At 46.0% G+C, this 24,000-nt stretch overlaps 1 protein-coding gene across 1 annotated transcript in view; it reads right to left on the bottom strand.

Annotated features, from left to right (window-relative positions):
- LOC106588469 (ephrin type-A receptor 7) overlaps nt 1–24,000 on the bottom strand; it is a 175,820-nt gene that overhangs the window by 17,941 nt on the left and 133,879 nt on the right. Inside the window, exons 6-8 of the mRNA XM_014177541.2 lie at nt 6,143–6,267; nt 3,127–3,349; nt 2,659–2,767 (exon numbers count right to left, since the gene is read on the bottom strand). Of these exons, the coding sequence (XP_014033016.1) occupies nt 2,659–2,767; nt 3,127–3,349; nt 6,143–6,267 (457 nt within the window). The remainder of the gene's footprint in view (nt 1–2,658; nt 2,768–3,126; nt 3,350–6,142; nt 6,268–24,000) is intronic.

The raw sequence follows: 24,000 nt of genomic DNA, 5'->3' as shown, positions 1-24,000 counted from the left end.
TCCATCCTACTATATTTATTTCTCTCCCTCCATCCCCCCTCTCCGCTGACCGTGTGACCAACAGTGTCTGTCCGGAGGCAGCAGAGGGTAAACAATCAGTGCTCTGACCAGCCAAGCCTGAACTTCCTGGAGAGATTAGGGGCTGCTGCTGCCCTGTAACCTTGGCACTGTCAAACTCTGTCAAGCAGGAACGAAATGTGTGTGTGTTGCATCTGTCTGTTCATGTAAACTAAAGTCGGAAAGTGCTTTTCTATATGCAGTGTGGCAATCACTGTGTACGTCAGTGTCAGTATGTGCATGGCTTATAACAATGTCTCCCTCTCACACTACGTGTGTGTGTGTGTGTGTTCCAGTAATGTGTCCGTGTAACTCGTAACGAGGTCTCTAAGAGGAAGGGGGGAAGAGGGACAGGAAAGATGGGTGAGATTCATATACGTACCATATAACGTCCAGGCAAAACACATCTAGCCGACCCCAGACACAATTTCAAACTGCCTGATCTGACTGGGGCATTTCATTCAAGTGGAGATAATCTGTATGTGTGTGTGTGTGTGTGTGTGTGTGTGTGTGTGTGTGTGTGTGTGCGCGCGCCCCCTCCTCAGTGAGCAGATCATCTGTAATTGTAGCCCTGCGGTGATATCGGAGGTCAGCCATATTTGCAAACATGAAAGCATGGTAATTGAGGCATCAACCCACCTGCCTGTGTCTGAGGATGAGAGGAGCCGGCTAATAGCCATATTCTCATAGGCTGATGAACCTCGCAAGCATTCTGGGATGAGCACTTTGGAATAGATCCATTCTCAGTGAAGGACAATTGGTTCAAACTGGTAGGGATTCTGGTCATGGGGGCGCGTCCGCAGGATTGGGTCCGTGTGTATGTGTCAATAAGTTACAGTATGTATCTGAGCGAGTGTGTGTGGGGTCCATAAGCCGTTTAAAGCACGTCGGTGTGAAGGTGTAATTGGCCAGCGTGTGCAACATATCCTTGTGTGTGTGTGCGCGTGTATGGGTGAGTGTGTACGCGAGTGTGTATGGGCGAGTGTGTGCGCAATAAGCGTGTGTGTGATTGACAGTTCCTGTGCCTCCTCAGCGTATTGTGTTGGTGTGAATGAATGAATGGAAGCTATTTCACACTCCATCTAATCCCATCTCCCAGATTAATGTGGAGCAGGAGAAAAATTGAAGAAAATAGAGGGTTTGTATATTCGGACATCTCTTTTACACAAAGATACTGGGTGATAAGTCAGCGACTGAGTGTGTACACTGCTGTGTGTGTGAGGGAAAGAGAGAGAGAGTGTGTGTGTGTATATGTTACTATCTTAGACTAACATTCTAAATGCCTCCATATTAGATGCACTGACTGTGATTGGCTCTATACAAGAGTGTCGGCCAAATGGGTCAAACGCAAATGTAAGATCTGATTGTGGCCGTTCGTGTGTGTGTGTGTGTGTGTGTGTGTGTGTGTGTGTGTGTGTGTGTGTGTGTGTGTGTGTGTGTGTCTGCGTGGGAGTGTGGAGTCTGAATGCCAACATGCTGGAGCATGTGTGACGGAGTGTGTGAGAGGGCGGGGGAGTGTGTGTGGGCGTGTGAGTTGGGTTTTCTATAGACGTAGACAGATGTCAAAGTGCACAGAGCTGAAATGGCAGAGAACCACCTTCCATCTCTCCACTCAACTGAATAAAACACACAGAACTTCTGTGCACACAATGCCATTTTGGGCAAAACTTCTTGGCAACAACATGAAGTTGCCCTTAAGTGGTGTAGTTACTACTCTGGTAACCATTGGTAACTACTCAGTCACACATGGGGCGGCAGTGTAGCCTAGTGGTTAGAGCGTTGGACTAGTAACAGAACGGTTGCTGGATCGAATCCCCGAGCTGACAAGGTACAAATCTGTCGTTCTGCCCCTGAACAAGGCAGTTAACCCACTGTTCCTAGGCCGTCATTGTAAATAAGAATTTGTTCTTAACTGACTTGCCTAGTAAGTACTAAATTCTGCATGACAACTGTAAATAATGTACACAAAACTATGGCTGAATGACAAAGTAAGAGCACAAGCCAAAGAGGATGAGTCTAATTTAAATCCTGGAAACGATACAACCATTTAGCATGGCTGACCCAGCATCGCCAATCTAAAGAGCCTTGCTAATGCTCTATATTACAGTGGCTCTGAGCTGAGCTGATTGAACATGCATTAAAGCTCTTCTCATTGTGATTACATGCTTTGAGGCAGAGTGCTTCTAGTCATTGGATTATTGTCATCAGGATTATGATGGAGTGGCATGAGCCGTGACTGAGAGTGTGTGTTTAGGAGTATGCGTGCTTATTGTGTGCGTGCCCATTATGGGTATACCTTCTTCAGATGTAATTGTTTGTGTGTGTGCGTGCACGTTGTGTATATCTGAATGTGTGTGTTGTGTGCATGTGTTGTGTGTGTATTACTGTGTGTGCGTGTGCTGTATGTGTGTGTTTGTGCATATTGTCTGTGTGTGTGTGTATCTGTATGAGTGTGTGTATTCGGGCCTATTGTCTGTCTGTCTGTGTGTGTCTGTCTCTCTCTGTGTCTGTCTCTCTCTGTGTGTGTGTGTGTGTGTGTGTGTGTGTGTGTGTGTGTGTGTGTGTGTGTGTGTGTGTGTGAGAGAGAGAGAGTGTGTGTACCTTCTCCAGAGGAGCAGGCCCACTCCCATAGAGAGCAGCATGATGAGGGCGGCCACAGACACCACCACGATGATGATTACTGGGTTCTGCTCACTGGACGCCAGCGCCACTGTGGATTGGAACGGACACACACATATTGTTTAAGAGCAGGCACACGGGAGAATAACACACATACATAAACGGACACAAACACACAAACTCTCCCACACTGAAACACACACACAGATGACAATAAAGGGACACCCTATCACAGAGCAAAAAGAAGAGACATTTCACAGCTTGATTTCTAAATCCTGGAGCCTTGCATGTACCCCCCCGTCCACACACACACACACACACCTCAGTCTTTAGAAAACAGGAGGCCTCATTGTGTGGGCTGTCCAGACGCCCACACGGCCCTATCCCAAGCTGCCTCGCGGCGATGGAACGAGATAGCGAGGAAAATGAGGGAGAAATGGGCATACTCACGTTCGCCAAGTGTCTGCAGCTCCAGGGGAGCGCTGTAGCCTCCGTAGTCGATGGGAGAGGGGGAGGAGGAAGAGGAGGAGGCGGCGGCGGATAGGAGGGAGGAGGGGGCCGGGGTGGAGAAAGGGCGGATGAGGAAGACGTAGGTGGTGCCAGGCTTGAGGTTGTTGACGCTGATGCGGGTGGCGGCCGTCTTGACCGTTGAGTAGCTCTTGTCCTTCTGTTCCTGAAGGAGGGAGGAGAGAGAGTGGCAGGAAAGAACGTTTGAAAGACGTTTTGTCGAAACATTGCTACGTTAAAACTACGAGAGCACCAAGCGGGTATACTCTGTCGCAAAACACGTCGGTGTTTTTATTTTACGTGGTTCTCCGGAGCTCAGTTGGCGCTCGCAACGGCAGGACAGTGCGTTTGATTCCGGGGACCACCCGTATGTAAACGGCGTTTGGATACAACGACATATATTATTATATATTATAAGAAACTATTTTGACTGTTCCCTTTCCCGTCACTTGGTTGATTCTGTCATAAGATCACTCAGAGAGCGTTGGGCTGGTAACCGAGAGGACGCTGGTTCGCATACCCGAGCCGACAAGGTGAAAGATCTGTCGATGTGCCCTTGAGCAAGCCACTTAACCCTAATTTGCTCCAGGGGCGCCGTACTAGTATGGCTGACAATATGTAAAACAATACAAGCAGACTTCTGTGATTCAAAACGACTTTGATTCTAAAGGTTAAAGACCGTGAGACGACGTGTATAAAACCTTCAGGATCAAAGCAACATATGGAGAGAACTCACCAAAGCTTTAAAGGTAGCCAAAACCCTAGGATCTGCATGCGTGTCTGAATGAATGTTTAGGTGTGTGTGTGTGTGTGTGTGTGTGTGTGTGTGTGTGTGTGTGTGTGTGTGTGTGTGTGTGTGTGTGTGTGTGTGTGTGTGTGTGTGTGTGCCGTTTGCTTGTCGTCACACGGTAATGAGGATTTGGAGGTGCGTGATCTTTAACGCGGTCATACTTGTCCATGAATAAACATGGCATGGAGAGAACAGAGAGAGATTGACAGTTGTACTGAGTGTCCCTGTGGAGACTGCAAAAAGGCGACATTGACAGAGATGAACGTGATGGACGGACAGCACTCCAAAAGTGGGATGTGACGAGGGAAACAGAGAGAAGTGTTGAAAGAAGGAGTGCGCCAAGTGACGATTTGAGAGTATTGTTGAGAGGGAGTGCGACGGAGTAGTTGAGTGTGGGAAATACACTGCTCAAAAAAATAAAGGGAACACTAAAATAACACATCCTAGATCTGAATGAATGAAATAATCTTATTAAATACTTTTTTCTTTACATAGTTGAATATACTGACAACAAAAATCACACAAAAATAATCAATGGAAATCCAATTTATCAACCCATGGAGGTCTGGATTTGGAGTCACACTCAAAATTAAAGTGGAAAACCACACTACAGGCTGATCCAACTTTGATGTAATGTCCTTAAAACAAGTCAAAATGAGGCTCGGTAGTGTGTGTGGCCTCCACGTGCCTGTATGACCTCCCTACAACGCCTGGGCATGCTCCTGATGAGGTGGCGGATGGTCTCCTGAGGGATCTCCTCCCAGACCTGGACTAAAGCATCCGCCAACTCCTGGACAGTCTGTGGTGCAACGTGGCGTTGGTGGATGGAGCGAGACATGATGTCCCAGATGTGCTCAATTGGATTCAGGTCTGGGGAACGGGCGGGCCAGTCCATAGCATCAATGCCTTCCTCTTGCAGGAACTGCTGACACACTCCAGCCACATGAGGTCTAGCATTGTCTTGCATTAGGAGGAACCCAGGGCCAACCGCACCAGCATATGGTCTCACAAGGGGTCTGAGGATCTCATCTCGGTACCTAATGGCAGTCAGGCTACCTCTGGCGAGCACATGGAGGGCTGTGCGGCCCCCAAAGAAATGCCACCCCACACCATGACTGACCCACCGCCAAACCGGTCATGCTGGAGGATGTTGCAGGCAGCAGAACGTTCTCCACGGCGTCTCCAGACTCTGTCACGTCTGTCACATGTGCTCAGTGTGAACCTGCTTTCATCTGTGAAGAGCACAGGGCGCCAGTGGCGAATTTGCCAATCTTGGTGTTCTCTGGCAAATGCCAAACGTCCTGCACGATGTTGGGCTGTAAGCACAACCCCCACCTGTGGACGTCGGGCCCTCATACCACCCTCATGGAGTCTGTTTCTGACCGTTTGAGCAGACACATGCACATTTGTGGCCTGCTGGAGGTCATTTTGCAGGGCTCTGGCAGTGCTCCTCCTGCTCCTCCTTGCACAAAGGCGGAGGTAGCGGTCCTGCTGCTGGGTTGTTGCCATCCTACGGCCTCCTCAACGTCTCCTGATGTACTGGCCTGTCTCCTGGTAGCGCCTCCATGCTCTGGACACTACGCTGACAGACACAGCAAACCTTCTTGCCACAGGTCGCATTGATGTGCCATCCTGGATGAGCTGCACTACCTGAGCCACTTGTGTGGGTTGTAGACTCCGTCTCATGCTACCACTAGAGTGAAAGCACCGCCAGCATTCAAAAGTGACCAAAACATCAGCCAGGAAGCATAGGAACTGAGAAGTGGTCTGTGGTCACCACCTGCAGAACCACTCCTTTATTGGGAGTGTCTTGCTAATTGCCTATAATTTCCACCTGTTGTCTATTCCATTTGCACAACAGCATGTGAAATTTATTGTCAATCAGTGTTGCTTCCTAAGTGGACAGTTTGATTTCACAGAAGTGTGATGGACTTGGAGTTACATTGTGTTGTTTAAGTGTTCCCTTTATTTTTTTGAGCAGTATATATATATATATATATTTTTTTTTTTAAAGAGTGAATGTGACAGAGTGGACGGGTGTAACAGAGCGGATTTGCGATGAAATGTAACGCGATGGAGTTGACCGAATGTGACGGAGTTGACAGTTGTAAACGTGGCGGAACGGACCGTATATGACGGAATGACTGAGTTAAACGCTTCTTTAGTTACCTTTTCGTAGTACTTGATCTCGTACTCGGTGCTGCTGCTGTTGGGGTAGCTAGGCTCCCTCCACATCAGGGTGAGGCTGCGCTGCTCAATCTTCTCCGCACGCAACTCACTCACCAGAGAGGGCGCTATCGAGAGGAGGACGGCCAAAAGAGAGAGGGAATCATGTGAGAAAAAGAGAGAAGGGGAAAGGACAGCGGGAGGGGGGGAAAGAGGGTGAAAGGGAGAAAATAAAAGAAATAATGAAATGTATTTATCAAAGTTCTTTCTGGGACGACTTCATCCAGGTCATAAAAGTTACATGATGTTAGCGCTGAGCGGAGCTCCATACAGTATTCATTGATGGCTGGAGGGTGGGTGGACACGTTCTCTCCCTATCAGACTCAGTCCTGGTCAGAACTTTTGTTTCGGACTCAATAATATCCAGTAGATGTATTGAATGAACACTGACCATGAACAGTGTACAGAAACATTTCCACATTCTATAAGACAATTCTATAAGAAATACTTCCTTTACCACACGACCAGGAAAACGTCCCTTGTTACCACTGATGCTCAGAAAGCTCCGCCGACTCGTCAAGCTATAATTAAGAGGTCATTAACGAGGTAATGCAAAATTAGCTGACACTCAAACCTCAAAAGGAACACTTAAGTGCAGCTCATTGTCAGTCAACGACCAGTAAGGTTGAAGCCTTTTGTCATTACCACAATTAACATATTGCTAATGAGCAGCAAATAGTCAGTAAACATTCATTATATTTTCATTGCTAGGTATTTTCTGTCCATCTGCCGAGCTATGTTTCAATTTGTGCAATTCTCCCTTTCTTTCTAAACCTCTTTCGCTCTCTCCCATGTCAATTCGGATTAGTCCGAATTTCTTTCTCCTCAATCTTGCTTCTTTCACTTCTTCTAATCTCTTTCGAGACCTCTCGTCACCTTCTGATTTTACAACTTCCTTTCTATCAAATACATACGAGCACACACACACGTACGCAGGCCCACACACGCATCCACCCACACCCCGTGTGACCCCGCGCCTCAGTCTCCCTCAGTGGAATCAGTATTGAAGTCGTTTTGAGGTGAGGATCAAAGCCAGAGCCGACCTCGTCTTTCGGAGTATCCCTCATATTGGTCTGTGTCTTACTGGCAGCTAATGAGGGCTGCACACAGCCTGGATGAGCCTGTTCAATTACAGCCACAGGCAGCAACTCAATGATGAGACAATAGAGCGAAATGGACTGGTAAAAGACAAAGCAATCTGATAGAAATCCTATGAGTGTCCGTATGTATTTGTACAGTGTGTGTGTGTGTGTGTGTGTGTGTGTGTGGGGGTGTATCTATCTCCACCTACTCTCATCTCAGTAAAAGGCAGAGGTCTATACCTAGAAGCGCCTCAACATTCTCGATACACGTGGGAAACTGTTGAGCCTAAAACGCCCAGCAGCGTTGGTTCCTGGCACCTACTACCAAACCCCGTTCAAAGGCATTTACATTTTTTGTCTTGTCCATTCACCCACTGAATGGCACACATACACAATCCATGTCTCAAATATCTCAAGGCTTAAAAATCCTTCTTAAACCTGTCTCCTCCCCATCATCTACACTGATTGAAGTGGATTTAACAGGTGACATCAATAAGGGATCATAGCTTTCATCTGGATTCACCTGGTCAGTCTATGTCATGGAAAGAGCAGGTGTTCCTAATGTTTTGTACACTTAGTGTATACCGCACTGTAAACAAACAAACATATACACACAGGCATACACAATATGGTGAGACACACACACACAAGCATAGGCAGGCACACAGACAGATACTGGCAGAATCAGACGCATGGACACACAGGCAAGCACACACATCCCATGTGAAATACGTGGACAGCGTCAGCGAAGAGAGAGCAAGAGGCGCTACTTTGAGCAGCGAGTGCTGAATTAGATACACTAAGAAAACCGGGTCAACTTGCTCTACCATCTACAACTCCGGGCCATTGTTTGCCATTCCTTTGTGATGAATTATGCATGGGACAAACTGCTCCAAGACTCAGGCTCAAATGAGTCCGGCTCACAGCGGTAACGCCATCTGACAGAATCCTACCTGCGGAGACGTAGCCAAACCCGGTGGTAGTGCACGCTTGTATTGAGTTTGGAAAACACTAACACACTAAGGGAGAACATTAAAACACTAACACACTAAGGGAGAACATTTCAACCCTACACACCCTGGTAGTGTAGTTCCAAGAACAGAAATAGAGTGTGAAGAAAACCCACACACACTTGGAAAGGACAGGGGTTTCGTTACACAGACCAACGTAGTAATGCACATACCCAAACCCGCAAATATTCCATCTCGCACCGGCGCACGCACACACACACACACACACACACACACACACACACACACACACACAAATATCTCGTTTCCCATCCGGTCTGAAAGCAGCTGGTGTGTGTTCATTGGGCTGACCCCGTCTGAACGAAAGGAAATGGATGCTGAGAGGAGACTGAATTGGCCGCGGCAGACCAAGCCTAATTTCCACAGGCATTAGACCGGAGGTTACGACCTTACAGGGCTCCACAGTAATACAGGACCAGACCCCGTGGCTAACCAGACAGATGAGCCACACCACAGCTTAACAGCCCCCCCCATGACATGGAGGGAAAGACGGACGGATTTGACACCAACAGATCCAATTCCCTTTCATTTCGGAGTCCAAGATGTTTTAATGGTGTGGAAGGCAATTAAGCTACGTGGTCTGATGGCTCAGTTCTGGCATGTGTCTATGCAGGTGGTGTACAGGCACAAACACAGCTTCTGATTCATACGCAGTTGCACCTGCCTACCATCTGTCTGCCACCAACAAAGTTGCAGTATAAAAAGACATGAGAAAGTAAAAGACAGCTATGCGACAGGCAGGTAGATTGGCACAAAATGGCCCCCGCCTCCACAGTTGGATTCTATCCTCACGCAGCCAACCAAGGTGCAGTATAAATGTATGCTACATTGTGCAGACAAAGAAGATGTGGTGGCGGCGGTGGCTCTATTGCAGGTAATGAATACAATTTGGCACAAAATGGCCTCTGTGTTCCACAGCTGCACATGCCGTCCATCTTGACGCAGCCAACAAAAGGTGCACTATGCTGCTTCTCGCTATCACCGAAGACAGGCAGTGGAGCTGTAGTCCCTCAGGACCACCGCAGAGAATGAGAGTGTGTGAACATCTCTCTCCCCTCCCTCTCTCTCTCTCGCCCTCCCTCCATCCATCGCTCTCTCTCTTTTTTCTGTTCTCCCCTACAGCCCTGTTTATGCCTCTGCAATGAATAAATCCATCTTACCATGCAGAGGTTTCTTTGTTCTACTTGTCTCTCTCTCCCCCCGTCTCTCGTTCTTGTGTGTGTGTGTGTGTGTGTGTGTGTGTGTGTATACATCCAAAAAAAGACGAGTGATTGAGCCAACATGTATCAGCCAATCACGTCAGATAAGTTAACAGGCTGTAAAGTACAAGTGTACAGCATTACTCCAAACATCTACAAGCTGGGTTAAAACTGACTTGGGGAGGAAAGGAGACGAATGTAGTGCTACAGAGGCAACCCACATCTCTGGAATGCCTTTGTGTGTGTTTATGTGTCTCCCTGAGTCTTGGCATAGCTAAATGAACTCAGAACAATGCCATTATAAACACTAAGATACTGCGGGACAGAAATACATATTTGAGGTGATGGTAGATTTTTTTAAAAAACACTACGTTGTGTGTGTGTGTGTGTGTGTGTGTGTGTGTGTGTGTGTGTGTGTGTATACACCCACCAATAAAGTGTGTCAATTCCCCTATATAAAGTATGCATCTCTGTGACAGCAACGCCAGTCACCAAATCCAACACAACCTTTTAAAAATCATTCAACACATAAGCCCCAGCCATCAAAAAAAAAAGAAGCCCACTCCCTTCAATCAGAATCCGTGTGAGCCACAAAGACAGACCCGCGATAATGACGTTGTGTTGTGGCCCAGCATCACCTCCCAGGGCTCACTATCTGGCCGTGGCCCCTGCTTTTAATCTGGGTCTATCAGCCGGCCCAGCGGTGGAGCGCTATCTGGCAGGATGTCCCCCGCTCCCTGTGTAATCTGCCCTATCAGTATTCTGTCTGTCTGCACGCCCCGTGCCGGGCCCAGATAAAAACCTCACAATTACACCGGCGCACCAGCTACCCAAAATAGGAAGGGGTATAAAGAGAGGGAGGAAGGAGAGGGAGGAAGGAGGAGAGGGGCGGACGGATCAAGTCAGAGGCAGGTATTATTGCTGGCCATTATCATTCATATGAACCGCTGTCTGTGTGTGTGAGTGTGTGTGTGTGAGAGTGACATACGTTCTGAGAGAAAATACACACACACACACACACACACACACACACACACACACACACACACACACACACACACACACACACGACAGAGGATTCTGCAATTTGTGACGAGAGTGGGAGAGAAGGGTGAGGGAGGGGAGAATTGACACCTGACATACATTTTCATCTAAAGCCCACGATTATAGACTGTGGGGGCTCGGTGTGTGTGTGTGTGTCTGCGTATATCTGTGTGCGCGCTGATAGCACCTCAGTGTGTGATAGAGAGAACCAGAGGAGGGTGACAGAGTGATTACATGTGCCAGCCTGTGGGTGGATGGTTGGATGGATGGGTGAGCAAGAGCCAGAAAGTGAATTAACGAGAGAGGCACATGATTGAATTATGGAGTCAACTTAGTTCCCCCCCATCCCCCATAGTTCTATAGACCAAATTCATCCGAAATACATTTTCCCCAAATCATTCTCAAATGTTTGGGTCTCAAACCAGATTGCCAGTAAGTGGTTTGGACGGACTAGCTCCTGAATAGCCGAATTGCTCAGTCTGTCAGTAACTATCCTCTTCCAGTGATTTTTGGATGGGTGAATTCTTCTGTCTTCTTCCATAACCCGTGACGGTTGCTGTAAGGCAGGCAGACTGTGGCGGGGCTCACATCCACACATACTGGGAGAGGCAGACCTGTCGCCGCGGTTTGGCAGAGGAGACGGAGAGTGCTCAACACAGCCTGACAGAACACCCAGTCAGGGGGAAATGCCACACACACACACACACACACACACACACACACACACACACACACACACACACACACACACACACACACACACACACACGACATAAGCAAGCCCACACACACTCACACAAATAAACAGCAAACAGAGGCGATGAATTTACAGGGAGTGCAGAGTGAAGTTTGAGGGTATAAAGTGCTGATGACTGCTTAAAGAGCAAGAGAAACACTGTCACACAGAGATGGATGCACATACTGTGTATCACAAACACACTCTGCACGCACACACACACGCGCACGAATGACCGTGGGGATATGTAGGCTAAATGGGAGGTGTGTGTGTGTTCCATTTGTGCTGTATTAGACGTCAGTGGATGGGAGCTAAGTGATGAGAGGCTGCTGTGTGTTAGGCCTGTCACTGTTGTGTCTGACAGACAGCTGAGCTCATCAACAAACCACCCGAGACACACACACACACACACACACACACACACACACACACACACACACACACACACACACACACACACACACACACACACACACACACACACACACACACACACACACACACACACACACACACACCCTTAATGGAACACTGGTCACTTTAATAATGTTTCCATATGGTCTATCCTACGTATTCTTCAGATATACTACATATTCTATACATAATGTCTATACATCCCATCACACACACATATATAAACTCAGCATTAAAGAAAAGTCCTTTCACTGTCAACCGTGTTTATTTTCAGCAAACTTAACATGTGTAAATATTTGTATGAACATAACAGGATTCAACAACTGAGACATAAACTGAACAAGTTCCACAGACATGTGACTAACAGAAATGGAATAATGTGTCCCTGAACAAAGGCGGGCTCAAAATCAAAAGTAACAGTCAGTATCTGGTGTGGCCACCAGCTGCATTAAGTACTGCAGTGCATCTCCTCATGGACTGCACCAGATTTGCTAGTTCTTGCTGTGAGATGTTACGCCACTCTTCCACCAAGGCACCTGCAAGTTCCCAGACATTTCTGGGGAAAATGGCCCTTGCCCTCACCCTCCGATCCAACAGGTCCCAGACGTGATTAATGGGATTGAGATCCGGGCTCTTCGCTGGCCATGGCAGAACACTGACATTCCTGTCTTGTAGGAAATCACGCACCGAACGAGCAGTACGGCTGGTGGCACTGTCATGCTGGAGGGTCATGTCAGGATGAGCCTGCAGGAAGGGTACCACATGAGGGAGGAGGATGTCTTCCCTGTAACGCACAGCATTGAGATTGCCTGCAATGACAACAAGCTCAGTCCGATGGTGCTGTGACAAACGGCCCCAGACCATGACGGACCCTCCACCTCCAAATCGATCCCACTATAGAGTACAGGCCTCGGTGTAACGCTCATACCTTTGACGATAAACGTGAATCCGACCATCATCCCTGGTGAGACAAAACTGCGACTCGGGAACTCAGTGAAGCTGCGACTCAGTGAAGAGCACTTTTTGCCATTCCTGTCTGGCCCAGCAACAGTGTGTTTGTGCCCGTAGGCGACGTTGTTGCCGGTGATGTCTGGTGAGGACCTGCCTTACAACAGGCCTAGAAGCCCTCAGTCCAGCCTCTCTCAGCCTATTGCGGACAGTCTGAGCACTGATGGAGGAGTTGTGCATTCCTGGTGTAACTCGGGTAGTTGTTGTTGCCATCCTGTACCTGTCCCGCAGGTGGGATGTTCGGATGTACCGATCCTGTGCAGGTGTTGTTACACTTGGTCTGCCACTGCGAGGACGATCAGCTGTCCGTCCTGTCTCCCTGTAGCGCTGTCTTAGGCGTCTCACAGTATGGACATTGCAATTTATTGCCCTGGCCACATCTGCAGTCCACATGCCTCCTTGCAGCATGCCTAAGGCACGTTTACAAAGATGAGCAGGGACCCTGGGCATCTTTCTTTTGGTGTTTTTCAGCGTCAGTAGAAAGGCCTCTTTAGTGTCCTAAATTTTCATAACTGTGACCTTAATTGCCTACCGTCTGTAAGCTGTTATTGTCTTAACGATCGTTCCACAGGTGCATTTTCATTAATTGCTTATGGTTCCTTTACAATGAAGATCTGTGAAGTTATTTGGATTTTTATGAATTATCTTTGAAAGACAGGGTCCTGAAAAAGGGACGTTTCTTTTTTTGCTGAGTTTATGTATATATTTAAACTCCGGACTCCGACATTGGTCGTCCTAATATTTTTATATTTCTTAATTCCGTTATTTCACTTTTAGATTTGTGTGTATTGTTGTGAATTGTTAGATAGTACTGCACTGTTGGAGCTACGAACACAAGCATTTCACTACACCCGCAATAACATCTGCTAAATACGTGTATGTGACCAATACAATGTGATTTGTTTTTGACAGCTGCACAATGAAGATCTTAACAGTTGTGAGGAGGCCAAAATGAAAGAGAGGAGGAGGGGTTGAACGAAACAACTTCAAATTTCCTCTCCTTTCACCGAGATGAAAAATGGGTTTTCACCTCTCTCGCTCTCTGCCTGGAGACTGAGTCATTGCGCTGTAGAGACTCCGTTCAAATGGAGCCCTCCAGCCCAGCGTGTTACTCTGATTAACCAAGGGTGTGTGTCTTTTCAGTCTTTGACTGTGTGCGTGAGTGTCTTCTATGTGTGGGTGTTTGTGATGATGTGTATGTCTGTCCGTGACTGTGTGTTGTCTATGTGTATGACTGCAAAATACTGAACAGAAAAACATCAATTCAAAGTACCATGTGTGCAGACACTAAAGTGCGTCCTCATAGCTTGGCTTATTATCAGGGTCTAACTAATTCAAATTCTCATCACTGGCTGACAAAGCGTCTTAAGTGGCCGGGCCTCAGTCATGAAAAGTTGGTTGACGGCTCTATTCATTTGGTGGTCGCTGAAGCCTCACCTAGCCCATCACTTTTCATTAGGAGACCCAAAAGGCTTGGCACACACACACACACACCTCAAAAGGGAGAGAGAGAGGTTACAAAAGACATTGAATTTTTAATTTTTTCATTCAATGACCAGGAAATGAGTTCTCTCGTGAGAAAGTCACTTTTTCATGGACTTCTACGTTTTATGTGCACCCCAGGAAGAGTAGCTGCTGCATGTGCCGTAGCTAATGGAGATCCTAATAAACTAAACCCCTGTTCTCCTCATCTCCTCTCCACCTTACCTCCTGTCCTCCTCTCCACCTCCTGCCTCACATCCTGTCCTCTCTCCTCTCCACCTCCTGCCTCACATCCTGTCCTCTCTCCTCTCCACCTCCTGCCTCACATCCTGTCCTCTCTCCTCTCCACCTCCTGCCTCACATCCTGTCCTCTCTCCTCTCCACCTCCTGCCTCACATCCTGTCCTCTCTCCTCTCCACCTCCTGCCTCACATCCTGTTCCTCTCTCCTCTCCACCTCCTGCCTTCACATCCTGTCCTCTCTCCTCTCCACCTCCTGCCTCACATCCTGTCCTCTCTCCTCTCCACCTCATGCCTCACCTCCTATCCTCCTCTCTACCTCCTCACCTCACCTCCTGTCCTCCTCACCTCACCTCACCTCCTCTCCACCTGCCTCACCTCGTCATCTCGTCTTCACCTCCTGTCCTCCTCTCTCCTCTCCACCTCCTGCCTCACTACCTGTCCTCCTCTCTCCTCTCCACCTCCTGTCCTCCTCACCTCCTGTCCTCTTCTCCTCTCTCCACCTCCTGTCACCTCTTCTCTCCACCTCCTGCCTCACCTCCTCTCTCCACCTCCTGCCTCACCTCCTCTCTCCACCTCCTGTCCTCCTCTCTCCACCTCCTGTCCTCCTCTCTCCACCTCCTGCCTTACCACCTGTCCTTTCTCCTCTCCACCTCCTGTCCTCCTCTCGTGATCTTGCCCCCCTCCCCATCCCCTCAGTAGGATTCCCAGAGAGGTGCGCTGAGCCCCCATGCATCTCCACAGGGACCAGGGCATCTAAAGCAGGCTGAATAAATCCTCTGAAGATATTGAAATGTCAATCCCAGCCCCCCGACCCCCACTCTCCTCTTTCCTCTTCCCCTCATCTAAAGGGCTTTAAACATGCCACGGAGGAGCTCAACAACTAGAGAGGCCACCGCTCTGAGGCTGGGGGATTTGGGCTTACGTGGCTTTTTGTCGAGCAAAACGCGTCTGTGAGGGTACAACGCTGCGTACAGAACCCTCTGTGCACTGTAGGCTACAATACCTCAAGTTTCATTGTGTTTGGCCTGGAAATGGCTGAGCTGTAGCATTTTCTTTTTTTGTTTATGAGTCTTATTAGAATCAAATAACGTTGTGTATGTTTTGCTGCTTTTCATTAAATCATGCATGGCTGTTTTTTAGACTATGGCCTAATGCAAATTCATTCATATGGGCAGAATTTTGTAGACACAGCCTACAGAAACTTGATCAGCTGCAGTCCATGGGTATATATTCGGATCTGGTAAAAAGCCGACATTTGGTGGTTTCAACCAAAACAAATACTCCTTGTAAAATGACTATATTGGGCTCCCGAGTGGCACAGCGGTCTAAGGCACTGCATCTCAGTGCTAGAGGCGTCACTACAGTCCCGGTTCGAATCCGGGCTGTATCACATCCGGCCGTGATCGGGAGTCCCATAGGGTGGCACACAACTGGCCCAGCGTCGTCTGGGTTTGACCGCGGTACGCCGTCACTGTAAATAAGAATTTGTAACTGACTTTATTTAACTGATTTGCCTAGTAAAATAAAAGGTTAAATAAATAAATGGAAACATTGTGATTTTAAATACACAAAGTAACAATAAGCCTATAATTAAAAAGGGACAGCAGTGATTCTAATACTGGGCTCTCACCATCAAGTCACATGCTCAATTAGCTTAGGCGTTTCCATCGCCCATTTATTCATTGACATCAGTGAGGAGAGACACATTACGGTCTATCAACAACATAGGCTCTCTCATTTAATAGTCTATTTCAGGTTAAACATCAGCCCTATTCAGATGGGATTCGTTTTACTGGGGGAGGTCGGAGAACATAATTATGTGCACGAGCACAAAAACACCCCATCCATCATTTCTGTTCTGTGCAAATCTGCCACGTCAGTAAGTTTTACATGGCAGGAGACGAACAATTCCAGACAGAATAACCTCCATCTTTGGGGTGATGGTAGAACTTCACGGTCCTCTGACAATAGCCTACTAGTCCCACGCGAAACGACATCCCTGTGTTTTTCGAGACACGACAGAGATTTGACAGGTGCTGCTCGCAGTTTGAGCAAGAAAACAAGAATTGTTGCTTAAAACAAAAAGTTCTGCGCACACATTTCATGTGAATGACCTACATGTAAAACTTTTTGGGAAATGACAATTACCGCTAAAATAACGATTATGATCACACTTCTTCAATGTAAATATTATGGGGACATCTATACATTTGGCAGCCAAGCACAAGTTATCAGTCTAGCCTTTTATCATTTAGACATATTGAAATATAAATCATGCCTAGAATTAGAAAAACAGGTTTCCATCATAAGACTCAAATTTAATATATATATATTTTTTTTAAATGACGGGGAAGTTTGGAAAAACGAATCCCGTGCGAATCGTCATCTGGAATAACACACATGATAATAATTACATAACCAATGTCTCTAGTAACCTAATACTAGTCCTGTCCGAATAGGGCTATGGATTTATAATAAGCGTGACATTTCATAACCGGATCACCAGATCATTTAGTTCATCTGAACAATAGAAAGGAAAATATTGATGGGTGTTGCGCAATAGCCAATACACAATGGCATCCTCAGGGCCGATATGTACACACGCGTGACATTTCTCGCTCGCACACGCAATCGACATACGCACACTTCTAGCGTGACCTGATACATATGACAGAGACACAGATATTACCTTCTCTCGCTCTCATACACAAAACGACACACACACAATTAAAGCGTGACGGAGACACACACCCCTAACCCACAGCAGGATAATGGGTCCCATGAGCCCCTTGGGGCAGGAATGATCCCCATTTACCCAACTCCCGCTCTTCCCACACCCTTCCATCCATCCAATCCTTTATACCCCCAACCCCCCTTGAGGGTCTGTGGCGTACCGATAAACCCCCTCTCCCTCGCTCTCTCCATTCATGGGAAATCCTTTCTGTCAGGGTGTGAGGATTCCTTTGGAGGCTTTCAGGGGACAGACCCCCTTGCACCTCTCCCCAGTTCATAGCTAGACTACAGACTCTACTTTCACTGTGTGCTTTTTCATGCACGCGCACACACACACACACACACACACACACACACACACACAAAAAAAAAAAAAAACAAAAAAAAAAACACACACACACACACACACACACACACACACACACACACACACACACACACACACACACACAGCTGTAGCCTGCATGCTAAATAACCCCTATTTTAGATTAGAGCAGCAGCGGACGCCAAAGCGTTGCGCCCCCACCTCCAGCTAACAGGCTTAGCCAGCACAACAAGCCCGAATACGTTACAGCTGCACGTGAGAGAGGGGGATGGGGAGGAGAGAGAGAGGAGAGAGAGAGAGAGAGAGAGAGAGAGAGAGAGAGGAAAAAGGAGTAGAGAAGCCTGTGCTCAGTCAGTAATGCAGTACTCAAAGGTCAGTGGGGGCTTTTATGGGGTATTGTCTCAGGACGCACAAAGGGCGTTAGCACGCTTAACCTTCGAGGGGAGCAGATTGTACCAGGGGTTTGGTCATGCTTTGTTGGTGATCTGAGGAGAAGTGTGTCAATGGTGCGTGTATAATGCAGGTCTTCTAATACACGTGCAAAACACTCATACACCTCGCCATAAACGTCCCACAGAAAAGTCACATATCAATAGAAAATCCCTCCAATTTATTAAGCCTCGTCTCTCGGTCTCAGTCTCAGGAATATGGCACTGTCCAACCCACTCCAACTCAATCGACAACAAACAGAAGGACATGGCTGCTAACAGCCCATAATAGCCATACATCAACTCTAAGCCGTGACAGCCATTGAGAGATATCGAGAGCGAGAGAGCGCGAGAGCGAGAGAGTCTACACATGGCTTGCCGAGAATGTCGGTCTCTAACCTTGGAGGGAGCGCAGCAGTATAGTTTATTGGCTGGGTGGGGACTAGAGGGAGCAGCTCTACACAGAGTGGATTAGCCTAAAATATGCACAGGGCATAAACTGGCAGCGTTTTATAACGTCTCTCCTTCTTAATGTATAAAGGCCCCGGGCGGGCAGCACTCAGAGAAGCACACAATGAGAAAGGCCCCCGTTCCACTCTCTGGACCAGGGAGATTTATGTCTAAATTAGTAGGGCTGGTTAGAGAGAGAGCGAGAGAGGGGGGGTATGAGACACAGGAAAAGGATCGAAGGGAGAATAGAAAAGGTGAAAGGGAGAAAGGGAGAGAGAGCAAGCGACAGAGATGGAGGGAGATCGACTGAGAGAAAAGGGGAAAGAAAGAACTAATGAAAAAAAGAGTGCAGACAATGGGAGAGGGGGAAAAGGAGAGAGCGATAAGGAGGTAGACAACAGGAAGAGATCAAGAAAAATACAAGAGTCGTTGTCGTTGGAGGTGTGTGGCACGGAAGACAGACGAGACGGGAGCATTTTGGAGTGGCGGCAGCCTCTACGTCACGTGTCAGACTCATTTCACAGAGGGCAGAGTGTCTGCGGGTTTCCCCACCTCCCTTGTACTTGATTCATGAATTAAGGTCACTAATTAGTAAGGAACTCCCCTCACCTGCTTGTCTAGCACACGCTAGGCCCTCCATGGAATTAGTTTGCCACCCCTGCTTTACGTCTTTTGTACTTGAGTTAGGTAAAAGGTTAACGCTACTGCCTGGCATTGACGACTTGGGTCTTTGATCTCAAAACTTAGATCTATGAATGCAAGCCTTCAAGGCCTCCGTTCGCTCAGCATTTGTGCACTTGTCAGTTTGTATCTCTCTCTGTGCGACGTAACGAGTGCGTGCTTTCCCTTGGCGTGTGGGTGTGTTCAGTGTTTATGTGTGACCAGCCAACCGTTTTCTTTATGCTTGTGTATATATACACACAGTACCAGTCAAAAGTTCGGACACACCTACTCATTCAAGGGTTTTTCTTGATTTTTACAATTTTCTACATTGTAGAATAATAGTGAAGACGTCAAAACTATGAAATAACACATACGGAATGATGTAGTAACCAATAAAGGGTTAAACAAATCAATCATTTATTTTATATTTGAGATTCTTCAAAGTAGCCACCCTTTGCCTTGATGACAGCTTTGCACACTCTTGGCATTCTCTCAACCAGCTTCATGAGGAATGCTTTTCCAACAGTCTTGAAGGAGTTCCCAAATATGCACAGCTCTTGTTGGCTGATTTTCCTTTATTCTGCGGTCCAACTCATCCCAAACCATCTCAATTGGGTTGAGGTCGGGTGATTGTGTAGGCCAAGTCATCTGATGCAGCACTCCATCACTCTCCTTCTTGGTCAAATAGCCCTTACACAGCCTGGAGGTGTGTTTTGGGTCATTGTCCTGTTGAAAAACAAATGATAGTCCCACTAAGCGCAAACCAGATGGGATGGCATATCTGCCGAATGCTGTGGTAGCCATGCTGGTTAAGTGTGTCTTGAATTCTAAATAAATCACAGACAGTGTCACTAGCAAAGCACCACCACACCGTCACACCTCCTCCTCCATGCTTCACGGTGGGAACCACAAATGCAGAGATCATCATATCACCTACTCTGTGTCTCACAAAGACACAGCAGTTGGAATCAAAAATCAGACCAAAAGACAGATTTCCACCAGTCTAATGTTCATTGCTTGTGTTTCTTGGCCCAAGCAAGTCTCTTCTTCTTATTGGTGTCCTTAAGTAGTGGTTTCTTTGCTGAAATCTGACAATGAAGGTCTGATTCACGCAGTCTCCTCTGAACAGTTGATGTTGAGATGTGTCTTACTTGAACTCTGTGAAGCATTTATTCATGCATTTATCCTCTTCAGCAGAGGTAACTCTGGGTCTTCTTTTCCTTCCTATCATCATAGCGCTTGATGTTTTTTGCAACTGCACTTGAAGAAACTTTGGAAGTTCTTAAAATGTTCCGTATTGACTTACCTTCGTGTCTTAAAGTAATAATGGACTGTCGTTTCACTTTGCTTATTTGAGCTGTTCTTGCCATGATATGGACTTGGTCTTTTACCAAATAGGGCTTCTGTATACCACCCCTACCTTGTCACAACAAACGGATTGGCTCAAACGGATTAAGGAAAGACATTCCAAAAAATAATTTTTAACAAGGCACACCTGTTAATTGAAATTAATTCCAGGTGACTGCCTCATGAAGCTGGTTGAGAGAATGCCAAGAGTGTACAAAGCTGTCATCAAGGCAAAGGGTGGCTACTATGAAGAATCTCAAATATTAAATATATTTTAAAATTTAACCTGTCTGGGCTAGGGGGCAGTATTTTCACGGCCGGATGAAAAACGTACCCAATTTAAACAGGTTACTACTCTGGCCTAGAAACTAGAATATGCATATTATTAGTAGATTTGGATAGAAAACACTCTGAAGATTCTAAAACTGTTTGAATGGTGTCTGTGAGTATAACAGAACTCATATGGCTGGCAAAAACCTGAGAAAAAGTCAACCAGGAAGTGGAGGATCTGAGAATTGTAGTTCTTTCTAGTCCCTTTCGAAACTACAGTATCTGTGGGGTTACGTTGCACTTCCTAAGGCTTCCATTGGCTGTCAACAGCCTTCAGAAAGTTGTTTCAGCCTTCTCCTGTTACTGGGCAGATAATAGGAGCTCAGTTTCTGAGTGGACTGCCTGGCAACAAAGGGATTGGATATGCTCACGCGAGTGCGCCGTTCCTTCTTTTTCTTCTTGAATGAATACGCTATTGTCCGGTTGGAATATTATCGCAATTTTACGTTAAAAATACCATAAAGATTGATTTTAAACAGCGTTTGACATGCTTCTAAGTACGGTAATGGAACATTTTGACTTTCCGTCTCTGGTTCCGCGCTCGCGCGTTATGCCTTTGGATAGTGCTCTGAACAAAACGGATGTATTTGGACATAAATATGTATTATTTTGAACAAAAACAACATTTCTTGTGGAAGTAGCAGTCCTGGGAGTGCATTCTGACGAAGATCAGCAAAGGTAAGAGAATATTTCTAATACTAATTCTGAGTTTAGGTTGCCCCGAACTTGGCGGGTGTCTGTATAGCTCTCTGTGATGGCTGAGCTATGTACTCAGAATATTGAAAAATGTGCTTTCTCCGTAAAGCTATTTTAAAATCTGACAAAGCGGTTGCATCCAGGAGTAGTCTATCTATAATTCTTTAAATAATTGTTATATATTTTGTCAACGTTTATGATGAGTATTGTTGTAAATTGATGTGCACATTCACCAGAAGTTTTGGTGGGAATACATTTTCTGAAAGTCACACGCCAATGTAAAATGCTGTTTTTGGATATAAATATGAACTTTATCGAACAAAACATACATGTATTGTGTAACATAATGTCCTAGGAGTGTCATCTGATGAAGATCGTCAAAGGTTAGTGCTTCATTTAGCTGTGTTTTGGGTTTTATTGACACGTCCTTGCTTGGAAAAAGGCTGTGTGATTATTTTTGTCTATGTACTCTCCTAACATAATCTAATGTTTTGCTTTCGCTGTAAAGCCTTTTTGAAATCGGACAATGGTGTAAAATAGTTGGATGTTTGAGAAAGTTGAATTATGACATTTTGTTGTTTTGAATTTGCCGCCCTGATATTTCACTGGCTGTGTCCCGCTACGTGGGACGGTAGCCCATAGAAGATATATAAAATATATTTGTTTAACACTTTTTTGGTTAATACATGATTCCATATGTGTTATTTCATAGTTCTCTTCACTATTATTCTACAATGTAGAAAATAGTAAATATAAAGAAAAACCTTTGAATGAGTAGGTGTGTCCAAACTTCTGACTAGTACTATATATATATATTTATATATATGATTGTGTGTTATGCAGGGATGCAAACTGGTGAGTGCTCAAAAAGGTGACCTTTTCATTTTTTGGCAATGAAACATGTAATAAATCCCTGCTAGGGGGAAATGCAGGGTAACTATTTAAACAACAAAGAATATGATCTACATGATCAGTCTCTGTGTGTAAAATAAAAAGTGGTTCATGTGAAACTAACTCACAGCTAAAAAATGTAAAGCAAGCAATCCAATGTAATTTGTTGCCTAGACTTTACTGCAAATGACACTCAAGTCTTGAGAACAAAACTACACTAATATTGCAGTTAGCCATGACAGCCTTTATAATAGAACGCTTGTTACCATGACAGCCTTTATAATAGAATGCTTGTGACCATGACAGCCTTTATAATAGAACGCTTGTCACCATGACAGCCTTTATAATAGAATGCTTGTGACCATGACAGCCTTTATAATAGAACGCTTGTGACCATGACAGCCTTTATAATAGAACGCTTGTGACCATGACAGCCTTTATAATAGAATGCTTGTGACCATGACAGCCTTTATAATAGAACGCTTGTGACCATGACAGCCTTTATAATAGAACGCTTGTGACCATGACAGCCTTTATAATAGAACGCTTGTTACCATGACAGCCTTTATAATAGAACGCTTGTGACCATGACAGCCTTTATAATAGAACTCTTGTTACCATGACAGCCTTTATAATAGAACGCTTGTGACCATGACAGCCTTTATAATAGAACGCTTGTGACCATGACAGTCTTTATAATAGAACGCTTGTTACCATGACAGCCTTTATAATAGAATGCTTGTGACCATGACAGCCTTTATAATAGAACGCTTGTGACCATGACAGCCTTTATAATAGAACGCTTGTTACCATGACAGCCTTTATAATAGAACGCTTGTGACCATGACAGCCTTTATAATAGAACGCTTGTGACCATGACAGCCTTTATAATAGAACGCTTGTGACCATGACAGCCTTTATAATAGAACGCTTGTGACCATGACAGCCTTTATAATAGAACGCTTGTGACCATGACAGCCTTTATAATAGAACGCTTGTGACCATGACAGCCTTTATAATAGAACGCTTGTGACCATGACAGCCTTTATATTAGAACGCTTGTGACCATGACAGCCTTTATAATAGAACGCTTGTGACCATGACAGCCTTTATAATAGAACGCTTGTCACCATGACAGCCTTTATAATAGAACGCTTGTGACCATGACAGCCTTTATAATAGAACGCTTGTTACCATGACAGCCTTTATAATAGAACGCTTGTGACCATGACAGCCTTTATATTAGAACGCTTGTGACCATGACAGCCTTTATAATAGAACGCTTGTGACCATGACAGCCTTTAAGTTGGCTAATGTTGCTCAACATTACTCTGGCTAGCTAACGGAGAATTTGATCCAGCTAGCAAGATACTTAACAATGCTAATACTTGTTCCACCACACCTTCTCCCTCACCTCAAATTTTCCAAATGCCAGTTGTTTTTCGGTTACAGCTCATGAAGTACGCTTCATCACCTTCTCACCCCCGTCTCCATGGTACGGCTTCTCACCTAATGTTACCTCTTCCTTATCGTTCAGGGGACGTGCTGCTGTAACCTTCCCACCCCGTCTCCGTGGTCCGGCATCTCACCTGTTACCTCTTCCTTATCGTTCAGGGGACAAGCTGCTGTAACCTTCTCACCCCGTCTCCGTGGTCTGGCATCTCACCTGTTACCTCTTCCTTATCGTTCAGGGGACGTGCT

This window comes from Salmo salar, chromosome ssa27, assembly GCF_905237065.1.
Source record: "Salmo salar chromosome ssa27, Ssal_v3.1, whole genome shotgun sequence".
In the NCBI taxonomy this organism is placed as follows: domain Eukaryota; kingdom Metazoa; phylum Chordata; class Actinopteri; order Salmoniformes; family Salmonidae; genus Salmo; species Salmo salar.
The sequence above is the reverse complement of the archived record's forward strand: the minus strand, read 5'-3'. Positions and strand labels throughout refer to the sequence as shown.